This window comes from Schistocerca americana, chromosome 8 (genome assembly GCF_021461395.2).
Source record: "Schistocerca americana isolate TAMUIC-IGC-003095 chromosome 8, iqSchAmer2.1, whole genome shotgun sequence".
Lineage (NCBI taxonomy): Eukaryota > Metazoa > Arthropoda > Insecta > Orthoptera > Acrididae > Schistocerca > Schistocerca americana.
The window spans coordinates 366,234,695-366,246,863 of NC_060126.1; the positions used below are offsets into that span (position 1 = coordinate 366,234,695).

Genomic DNA, 12,169 nt, shown 5'->3' on the forward strand with positions numbered 1-12,169 from the left:
TCTTCAACCCAGCCACACAGCTGGTCTGATATTCCGTAGGCTCTTACTTTGTTTATCAGGCGACAGTGCGGAACTGTATCGAACGCCTTCCGGAAGTCAAGGAAAATGGCATCTACCTGGGAGCCTGTATCTAATATTTTCTGGGTCTCATGAACAAATAAAACGTGCTGGGTCTCACACGATCGCTGTTTCCGGAATCCATGTTGATTCCTACAGAGTAGATTCTGGGTTTCCAGAAATGACATGATACGCGAGCAAAAACATGTTCTAAAATTCTACAATAGGCCGATGTCAGAGATATCGGTCTATAGTTTTGCGAATCTGCTCGACGGCCCTTCTTGAAGACTGGGACTACCTGTGCTCTTTTCCAATCATTTGGAACCTTCCGTTCCTCTAGAGACTTGCGGTACACGGCTGTTAGAAGGGGGGCAAGTTCTTTCGCGTACTCTGTGTAGAATCGAATTGGTATCCCGTCAGGTCCAGTGGACTTTAGTCTGTTGAGTGATTCCAGTTGCTTTTCTATTCCTTGGACACTTATTTCGATGTCAGCCATTTCTTCGTTTGTGCGAGGATTTAGAGAAGGAACTGCAGTGCGGTCTTCCTCTGTGAAACAGCTTTGAAAAAAGGTGTTTAGTATTTCAGCTTTACGCATGTCATCCTCTGTTTCAATGCCATCATCATCCCAGAGTGTCTGGATATGCTGTTTCGAGCCACTTACTGATTTAACGTAAGACCAGAACTTCCTAGGATTTTCTGTCAAGTCGGTACACAGAATTTTACTTTCGAATTCACTGAACGCGTCCGCATAGCCCTCCTTACGCTATCTCTGACGTCGTTTAGCTTCTGTTTGTCTGAGAGGTTTTGGCTGCGTTTAAACTTGCAGTGAAGCTCTCTCTGCTTTCGCAGTAGTTTCCTAACTTTGTTGTTGAACCACGGTGGGTTTTTCCCGTCCCTCACAGTTTTACTCGGCACGTACCTGTCTAAAACGCATTTTACGATTGCCTTGAAGTTTTTCCATAAACACTCAACATTGTCAGTGTCGGAACAGAAATTTTCGTTTTGATCTGTTAGGTAGTCTGAAATCTGCCTACTATTACTCTTGCTAAACAGATAAACCTTCCTCCCGGTTTTTTATATTCCTATTTACTTCCATATTCAGGGATGCTGCAACGGCCTTATGATCACTGATTCCCTGTTCTGCGCTTACAGAGTCGAAAAGTTCGGGTCTGTTTGTTATCAGTAGGTCCAAGATGTTATCTCCACGAGTCGGTTCTCTGTTTAATTGCTCGAGGTAATTTTCACATAGTGCACTCAGTATAATGCCACTCGATGCTCTGTCCCTACCACCCATCCTAAACATCTGAGTGTCCCAGGCTACATCTGGTAAATTGAAATCTCCACTTAAGACTATAACATGATAAGGAAATTTATGTGAAATGTATTCCAGGTTTTCACTCAGTTGTTCGGCCACTAATGCTGCTGAGTCGGGAGGTAGGTAAAAGGAGCCAATTATTAACCTAGCTCGGTTGTTGAGTGTAACCTTCACCCATAATAATTCACAGGAACTATCCATTTCTATTTCACTGCAGGATAAACTACTACTAACAGTCACAAACACGCCACCACCAGTTGCATGCAACCTATCCTTTCTAAACACCGTCTGTGCCTTTGTAAAAATTTCGGCAGAATCTATCTCTGTCTTCAGCCAGCTTTCCATGCCTATAACGATTTCAGCTTCGGTGCTTTCTATCAGCGCTTGAAGTTCCGGTACTGTACCAACGCAGCTACGACAGTTTTCAATTACAATACCGATTGCTGCTTGGTCCCCGAATGTCCTGACTTTGACCCGCACCCTTTGAGGCTGTTGCCCTTTCTGTACTTTCCCGGGGCCATCTAACCTAAAAAAAAACGCCCAGTTCACGCCACACAACCCCTGCTACCCGTGTAGCCACCTTCGGGGTGTAGTGTTTCAGTGCTGGGCTCGAACGCATCAATTGCTTTCCATGAAGATGTCTTGTGACTGTCTTCGTCTATTTCAGTAGCTACGAATACGTTCTGTCTTTCACCGCCAAGCCCGTCTTCGATATAAAAATCACCGTTCTTAATGCGTTGAAAACATTCTCTGCGCGTTCTCCCACTATTAGTTCCCTCACCTTTGGTCTTACCCATCATTTTAAGAGCCACAGCCGCAGATTTCTTCATGTTAAAGCAAAAAATTAAAACTTCCTGCAAATGGCGAGAAGTGGGTACGTAAGTTGACGTACTTAATCGAGAATAACCTTATGACGCAGTCACAAATCGACTAATATTTTTATGGCATTGTCTTTACAGATGCCTAAGCTTATTGTATTACATCTATGACCAGCCACCCGAATCCCACTTGCCGCTACTGCTGTCTATTGCAAAACGGTGGAAACAAAATTGTAGACCTAATATGTAAACTACTTAGGAGACAATCTGAGCAACTGTTTTTGGTTGTTTGCAGATGATACTGCCGTTTATCGTCTAGTATAGTCATCAAAGATGAAGCCAAATTGCAAAACGATTTAGAAAAGATATCTGTATGCTGCGAAAATTCTCAATTGATCCTAAATAATGAAAAGCGTGAGGTCATCCACGCGAGTTCTAAAAGGAATCTGTTATACTTCGGTTACACGATAAATCAATCAAATCTAAAGGCCGTAGATTCAACTAAATACCTAGGAATTACTATTACAAACAACTCATGTTGGAAGGAAGACACAGAAAATTTTGTGGGGAAGACAAACCAAAGACTGCGTTTTATTGCAGAACACTTAGAAAATGTAACATATCTACTAAAGACATTGCCTATACTACGCTTGTCCGTCCTCTTTTGGAGTACTGCTGCGCGATCTGGGTTCCTTACCAGACAGGATTAGCGGAGTACATCGAGGAAGTCCAAAGTAGAGCAGCACGTTTTGTATTATTGCGAATTAGGGGAGAGAGTGTCACTCAGAAGATACAGGATTTGGGGGGGGGGGACATAATTAAAACAAAGGCGTTCTTCGTTGAGGCAGAATCTTCTCACGAAATTTCAGTCGATATCTTCCTCCTCCGTATGCGAAAATATTTTGTTGACGCCGCCTTGCATAGGAAGTAGCAGTCATTATAATAAAATAAGGGAAATCAGAGCTCACACGGAAAGACGTAGGTGTTTTTGTTTTCTCCGCGCACTGTTCGTGATTGGAATAATAGAGAATTATTGTGAAGGTTGTTCGATGAACCCTCCGTTAGGCACTTAAGTGTGATTTGCAGAGTATAGATGTATATGTAGATGTAGAACTGATCCAGCGAGAAAGAAGAGGTGTTGCGTCCAAGCTCTGGAATACATAAAAATTAATCAGTCTCAAAGGAGCTCTTAGTGTCCACTAAATAATTTTTTGAAGATAAGCAAATTGACACATAAAATGCATGCGTATTTTGTTAAGGTATGTAAGTAGTTCATCGTTATATTATCACTACTATTATCGTTAATTTTTTTGAGTTGATGATTCTAAATTACATCTCTGTTTGATTAAATCCAACTTGTTCAAAGCGTGTGGAAATCAAGCCGTCAGCTCGACACTGCAAACAAAAAATTTGAAACAGAAAAAAATCCGAACGACTGAGGTTGCATATCAACAAAAGTAACAGAAAAAATGGCATTGATCAATAATTCTAGAACTGGATGGACAGGAAAGAAACGTTGATGCCACTGTCTTCTTACAAAACTCATCATTTGATCAAATTAGTAAATTTATTGCCTTACTTTCACGCCTTCTAATTTTTTGTGTCAACTGGTATCATTAAAGTTTATCCAAAGGTGTTCTGGAAGCTACAGTTTTCTTTTCTTCAGGTTTTGTAATATAGCTGTGCTTTTCCGTCAACAGCGTTGGAAGGAATTATTTTGGTAATAATAACATTTATATTAAAACCAGCGGAAAATGCTCATATTGGAGCACAAAAAAGGCGAGTATGCTCCAGTTTAAAAGACTGACTGAAAAGTGGGGTGCCATCTGTCTCATCCTACCTTCCTCAGCACCTTAAAAAAATTTCTAAAAAATTTTGGCATGCGAACTTAACCGCGCTTTTTTTTAACCTGCAACTCACTTCAGACTCAAGCTACATTAGTGTAACCTGCTCACACCCTCTAGTCCATCGCTGTGAAGCCGCTCATAGCCATCCACGTCACTTGCCCATTCTCACTCACTTATTCACCTCAACTCATCCTCATTGCTCATAGCCATCCACGTCACTTGCCCATTCTCACTCACTTATTCACCCCAACTCATCCTCATTATATCTTTGGGTCTCTCTAACTGTCACTATCTCCTGTCTCACAGCCACAGTCGCCTTTGTTCTGTCCTGTTAGTGGCTCCTCTCACTGTCATTGTCTCCCTTTTGCTCTCTCTTACTACTACTGTCTCATTCATTCCTTCCCACTTGTGCTGTCTCTTCTCCCTGTCACTATCTCTCTCTTCCTCGTTGTCATTATCATAGACTGTCTCTCATTACTATTGTCAATCACCCACTTTCACTTTCTCCGTGTATTTAGTGCTCTTCCATGGCACTGTCTCCTTCACTCTTTTCCTAGCACTGTTCTGTCACCGTAAACTATGTTCCACCGCCACTGTGTCCCTGTCTTTCTTTCACACTGCCATTGTCTCCTGCGCTCTTTCTATACCATAATCACTGTCTACTATTTTCCAGTATTTGTGACTTTCCCGTCTGTTTCCCATTGCCATTATCTTCTTCAGCATAAAAAAAGAGCGAATATGATCGTACGCAAAAACCTTTTTAAAAAAAATTTAAAGTTGCCGAGGAAGGTAGAATGAGGCAGCTAGTATCCCTCTCTTCAGACAGTCTTTTAAACATGAACATATTCGCCTTTTTTGTGCTCCGATAGGAGCATTTTTTTCCCTTTCTTTTCTCCTTGCCACAGCGGGACACGAGACTCATGAAAATAACTTTATGGACTCGTAAACTTTTGATAGTTTACTTATGTGCCATTAGCATAACGCGAAACTAATTTCGTAACTCAGGCCGGATTTTCCATGTACAAAGATTTTGCGTGTGTTTCAGTACTACAACATTGGGTGCCAGAAACAACGCTTCAGATGATAACGGAGACACATTACAGCATATTTCTCCGTGTTGCGACAGTTTCGAGGTAGTTAGAGTTGGGATCTTAGGAACATAAGATAAAAATTAAACCCACTTGCTGTGCATAGTCGTCTTGGAGCCTGTGGCTAGGTTTTGGTACACGATAACGAGTAAAGGTTTTTGAAAACGGGAAATTGACACTTGTAGATAAATACCTCGAAAATATAGCGGTAAAATTTGAGAGATTCTGGGCAATTATTTATTATTTAGATCTCATCTCATATCGGATTTCACGTGCGTATTTACCCCATCTGAATTAAATTTTCAGAGGCGTTCGAGATCGTGATCTTACGAATGTATAGTATAATTTCAGCCGTTTGCTGTGCGTAACTGTCTTGGAAACCGCGGTTCGGTTTTGGTGCAAATGGTCCCTTGGCCAAGGACTATCCAAAAGGCTTGACTCTACCTTTCTATCACCAATAGGAGGGCCTCGGCGATGTGTGATAGACTCGCTATTATTTTCTACATGCATAAATTATCTGGAGGACAAGGCAAGCAGCAGTCTACCGCTGTCTGTTTATGATGCTGTGACGTACGCGAAGGTGTCGTCGTTGAGTGACTGTAGAATGATACAAGATCACTTAGACAAACGGACTGTGCGGCCCCTCCCGCCCAAGGTTCGAGTCCTCCCTCGGACATGGGAGTGTGCGTTGTTCCTAGGATAAGTTAGTTTAAGTAATGTGTAAGTGTAGGGAGCGATGACCTAAGCAGTTTGGTCCCATAGGAATTCACACACATCTGAACATTTGTGTGCTGCTTGACACAGTCATGTCGATTCAATATCAAGGCATAACGTTGCACAGCAATTTGGAATGGAATGAGCATGTAAGGACTGAAGAAGGGAAGGCGAATTGTCGACTTCAGTTTATGGGGAGAATTTTAGGAAAGTGTGATCCATCTGTAAAGGGGATCGCAAATAGGATGCTAGTGTGACCCAGTGTTGAGTACTGTTCGTGTCTTTGGGATTCGAATCAAGTCGAATTAAAGGTAGACATCGAAACAATTCAGAGGTGGGTTGTTAGATATGTTACCGGTAGATTCTAACAACACATAAGTATTATAAAGATGATTCGGGAACTCAAATGGGAATCACTAGGGGGGCGACGTTCTTTTCGAGGAGCGTTATTGAGAAAACTTAGAGAACTGGCTCTTGAGGCTGACTGCAGAACGATTCTAGTGCCACCAACGTACATTTCACTTAAGATTAGAAAGATTAGCGCTCTTATGCAGGAACAAAGACAATCATTTTTCCCCCGCTCTAATTGCGAATGGAACAGACAAGGTATTGACTAGCAGTGGTACAAGTTACCCACCGCCACGCACCGGAGTATGTATGTAAATGCTAATTTAGAATAGAAGCCAAGGCATGGGTCCCAGGAGAATCCGATAATATGCTCGGCGTTTTGGAGCATACGCTATGTGATCAAAAGCATGCGGACACCCGGTTGAAAATGACTTACAAGTTCGTGGCGCCCTCCATCGATAATGCTGGAATTCAATATGGTGTTGGCCCACCCTTAGCCTTGGTGACAGCACCCATTCTCGCAGGCATACATTCAATCAGTTGCTGGAAAGTTTCGTTGGGAATGGCAGCCCAATCTTCACGGAGTGCTTCACTGAGGAGAGGTATCGATGTCGGTCGGTGAGGCCTGGCACGAAGTCGGCGTTCTAAAACAGCCCAAAGGTGTTTTCAGGATTCAGCTCAGGACTCTGTGCAGGCTAGTCCATTACAGGGATGTTATTGTCGTGTAACCACTCCGCTGCAGGCCGTGTATTGTGAACAGGTTCTCGATCGTGTTGAAACATTCGATCACCATCCCCGAATTGCTCTTCAACAGCGGGAAGCAAGGAGGTGCTTAAAACATCAATTTAGACCTGTGCTGTGATAGTTCCACGCAAAACAACAAGGGGTGCAAGCCCCCTCCACAAAAAATACGACCACACCATTACACCACCGCCGTTTGGCATTTACCGGCGTGACGGGTGGCTTATGAGCAGCCGCTCGACCATGAAATCCATGTTATCTCACCTCACGCCTAACTGTCATAGTACTTGCAGTGGATCCTGATGCAGTTTGGAATTACTGTGTAATGATCTGGATAGATGTCTTCCTATTACACACTACTATCCTCTTCAAGTGTCGGCGGTCTCCGTCACTCAACAGACGAGGTCGCCCTGTTCGCATTTGAGCTGTACGTGTCCCTTCACGTTTCCACATCACTATCATATCGGAAACAGTGGACCTAGGGATGTTTAGGAGTCTGAAAATCTCGCGTACAGACGAATGACACAAGTGACACCCAGTCACTTGACTACGTTCGAAGTCCGTGAGTTCCGCGAAGCGCCCCGTTCTGCTCTCTCACAATATCTAATGACTACTGAGATCATTGATATGGAGTACCTGGCAATAGGTGGCAGCATGATGCACCTAATATGAAAAACGTATGTTTTTGGGGACGTCCAGATACTTTTGATCACATAGTGTATTAGATAGTGCATGCTGCCGCATGCGTACCGTTTAACATTTCCGATCAAATATTTGACGAACCATAATATGCGATTTAATACCTCTGGCTATATACTCCGTTCACTTTTATTCTTTGTCAAGGAGATAACGAACACGAAGTTCACTTCTTGAGCGCTATTAGCAACCATCAGGCTAAAGACCATATCACGGAGGCCACTGGAATACTGAAAGAAAGGATTCATATAATTGTTAGACGACTTATACGGGAAATAGCTGCTACAAAGATGAGCATTCAATAAAAATCAGCCATGTAACAGTACCATTTAGTATAGCATACCATTATTTAATTTATATTTTGAAGTTCGTGGCTACAGATAATGTTATCTTGCCTCTGTCTTGTTAGTGAAATTTGATTAAAGTTTAGTCTAGGTAAGTATTAAAGTAAAATAGTGAAAGAAAGACAGGATAACGTAACCAATTAAGAAAAATAACAAAGCCGCATTATAAACAGGTGACTGTCTGAGGATGTGCAGGTGTTTCACTTCTTCGAATTGTGGACAAGAAGCATTACAGGTTGTTTGTCCAAAGTACATTCCAGACCTAACATTCGACTAACTGAATATGGGGAAACGTCCTAAAACCACCTTCAGACTGGCTTGTATTGTTAATTCTTAACAGCCCAGGTCTTAACCGATGCCGTCTTCGTGGGATTTAGGGTTGGATATCGCCAGTTATAACACAAAGCACGTTTATATACCGGTAGTGCTGGACGAGAGGCTGCTCTGGTGATTGGGGGTTGATTTCGTGTTGGATGTCCAATAGGGCTTTTGCTGCAGCTTGATGGGCGCTGTACCACCAAGCGAGAGAGAATATTTTGAGGTTTTTATTTTGGCAATGTTCTGTAACGTTTGGAATACGTCTTGATTGCTGGACAGTACCAAAATCGACTCCGCGCCAAGGAAAGGGCCAAAATTCCCCATGAACAGCACGATAAGCAATTGAACCCTAGTTATGTAGCTACTGTCAAACTCACAGTATGCTATATCTGCGGTTTTGAAGACGTACTGATAACCATTTCTAAAAATGTGTCAGAATTCTGAAAGGAAGAAAATGTCTACATCCAAGTTCCGAGAAGGGAGAAGCTGCCCCGTCTTACTTCCAGTCCTCCTTCCCCTACAGATGGGAAAAACCAACTGGTTAAAATTGATACCGGTATTTTAGTTCTGAATAAGCTGTATTTTTCGGTATTTGTTTGGTCTCCTTGTAACAGATCATTTTTTGTTTTACTAATAACTTTGTAGGCAGCCGCTGTACCAGTTTTTATAGGAGTGATGCTCTTTTTACTAATAACCGTGTAGACAGCCGCTGTGTCAGTTTTTACAGGAGTGATGCTAAAACTTTCGGTTTTTCAATAAAACGTTTTTAAAAATATGTAATATTTATTCATAAAATTTCCATTGGTTTGAAATATTGCGTGATTATAGAAAATGGAAAAAGCAATCAGAGCTACGTTAATAAGAACGCCGACGGAAACGAGCACCAAATAGATAATATAAGAATCGCTAGAGCATTGCTGAGACATACTTTCCTTTACTACCCAGAAGAAGCGATCCATGGTGGTGGTGGTGGTGGTGGGGGGGGGGGGGGGGGGGGGGGAGCAGAGTAGAAGGTATATGGCAGGCTTGTCACTTGTAATGCAGAAATATTTATTGTCGGTATGAAAGTCCTGACTTTTGGATGATAGGTAGCTTCCTTGAATGATATTGTTTCCGATGACAGGAATAGGCTTATAGATCAGCACAATATATAACGAGTATTTATGCACATATTGGATACTAAATATTGGATTAATTAAACTGAAATTTTAACTCTCGCCAACTGGTAAATGTTTTATTTTGCTTACTATCTAAATTGCTCATTTCAATTATTTGAAGGAGCATTTTTAGTTTTGTCATCAAAAAGTCGATTGTATTCAAATTCCGGTTAAAAAGTAAATAAATATATTTGGCTACAAAACAGGTTTATCATTAGAAATAATCAAAGAAAAAGAACGCTACCAATTTTACCCAAAACCTTATTTGTCTGTCATTTGTATGAAATACTAAAAGAGGAAATTAAAGCAACAGTAACAAACTAAAAACTTTGATTCGTTGTTTATAATAAAAATAGAAAGCAACTGATCTGCTGTCTATGTTTGCACAGTATGCCTTTATCTGTTTGTAGCCCTTACACACAGACAACACGAAAAATAGAGTTCTCCATCCCAAATTTTCATACTTTAACACTAACTATTCGTTATGCCCAAATATTAGTATAATTCTCGATAGAAACATGATTTTTGAGCAGAGTTTTTCAAAAAAGTACGATCAGTTGGAGAAAACTGTTGATTTTTCATAGTATTCAACCCCTCATAACTTTTCGAGGAAAGCAAAGAACAGCATATGGACAAAGTTTTTTTTTATTTGCCTATTTTATTTGATATTTTGATTCTAGGTATCTTGAAACTTAAAATGCAAATGCCTAACTGAGTAACAGAATTTTTCAATCACTATTCGATGTCTACATCTGCTACTGAAAAGAATAATAATAAAACACCGAAAATCGATTATTTCAGAAACCGGTTATTGTGAGCGGTTTTAACTGTCAGGTTAAACTAGGGAGGAAAGAAACCGGTATAACCGAACCGTTTGTTTCAGCGATATCGCCATCTCTACCCTGCTCTACCCCCAACCCCTTTCCCGATGCCTATACCAGTCAATAAGATAAGGTTCGTAACCGGAAAAGTAACAAATAATCCTTAGTCATTTACAAAACGATCAAAGCTTGTTGCCTAATTACTGCATGGTAAGTGACAAAAAATCCGTTAGGAAGCGTATGTTCCATGCTCGGATAGCAGGGGTCTCCATCCAGGAACGGGAAGTACAGAGATCACTAGCTGGAACGTTTCAATATGTATCCCACTATAGTTTCAGTTATTGTGAGTCGTTGACCTGTACGCTGCCAACGCTGAAGTTTATCCCTAGGCGGATATGTAGCACACGCGAGAACCTGAAAAACAATGCATGCTATCTGCGCCACGTGGATCGGGGCCCAGGAAGTGGCGGCGTGCAGGACGAACCATGTTCTGCACGGATTCCTCGCTCCAGGAAGACCGCATGCCAATATAAAGCGCTCTGTGCAGCAAACAAGCTATTACTGTCCTGCACCAACAGCACGAGCGCAGAAGCCATGAGCCACCTCGGACTGTTTGCCGTAGCAGCGGTAGCTCTTCTTTCGGTGAGACTAATTCGCTAATGTTCTTGCCATTAACGCTTGCATTTTGTTCTGGAAACTTTCTAGAAACATGACCGATAATTTCGGAACGTGAATGTGAAACCATCTTTGAATGCTAACTAACTTTAAATTTTCTTTATGAGTGGCTACCGAAACCAGATTCTTTTTCTGTTATTTTCCGCTCAATGAGGACACGTTTTCATAAGCGACTGTGAAAGCTGTTAGTTTTAAACTATCAAAAATTGTAATAATTGTTATTAGCCTGATGAAAGATGTACAGAAAAATTGTAAAGCTCCATCTCTGACAATATTATCGTTTACCTATACTTTTTCTCTAAAATTGCAAATGGAATCTAGTAAAACTTTTATTATCGTTATCATAAAATATGATATGAAGCCGTACAACCTGTACTTTGAAAACACTTATTCCGACATGTCAGTATTCAAACATTTTCTGGAACCACCTTTTCTCGGACATTTCAGTATTCTGATAGAGAACAAAAAACTGAAATTAATCATTCTTCCTATAAATCACGAAAAAACAATTTTCTAGTATCTGACTGCGAATTTTAAAATATTGTCTAATATCTCTTAACAGTTATACTGCAATGCTCCTGTACGCAACGGACAACTTACCTTGTCTTGCAGCTGTAACTGCGTGATCAGCAACGTGTTAAATAATTCAAAAGAAACGCTGCGATCCATGCAGAGTGCAATCCATGGTTACAACTACCGATGCAACTACTAGTATGTCTTTTATATAGAATCTGAACGATCAGAAGTGGTTTGGTCAACAAGCCCTAAGCGGTGTATAACAAAAAAAGAAAAAAAAAGAAAAAAAAACAGGACATAAAATCGCGTCTTAGGCTTGCGATCATTTTTATGTTAATAATTGGCAACCAATGCTGTACAATCGCAATAAAGTCATGAGATGTTCAGTTGACTCTTCTATTAGAACATGTTACGCGTTTCGGGATTACACCCATCTTCAGACATCTGTTACAAAAAAGTACAAAACATAAGTGAACAGCACACACAACACGTCTCAACGTTACAGAAAATGAGATCGGGTCATATGAGTTACATACCACAAACTTCAACTCCTTCCTAATCAACCAGGCGTACTGCCTTGACAACTCAAAGAAAGTGTCCAATAACATACGACTATAACTGCGACACAAGCAGTCTTGAAGCAGAGCTTATACTGAGGCTAAACAAGTCAACTAGCCGCGAAGCGCCCTCGGTAGGGGGCGCTGCATGGTCATG

General features: G+C 41.2%; 1 protein-coding gene across 1 annotated transcript in view; it reads left to right on the top strand.

The window, feature by feature from the left end:
- Positions 1-10,796: 10,796 nt before the first annotated feature.
- The window catches only part of LOC124545282, a 41,269-nt gene continuing 39,896 nt past the window's right edge, over positions 10,797-12,169 (top strand). The window contains exon 1 of the mRNA XM_047124165.1: positions 10,797-10,906. Within this exon, the coding sequence (XP_046980121.1) occupies positions 10,859-10,906 (48 nt within the window). The 5' untranslated portion in view covers positions 10,797-10,858. The remainder of the gene's footprint in view (positions 10,907-12,169) is intronic.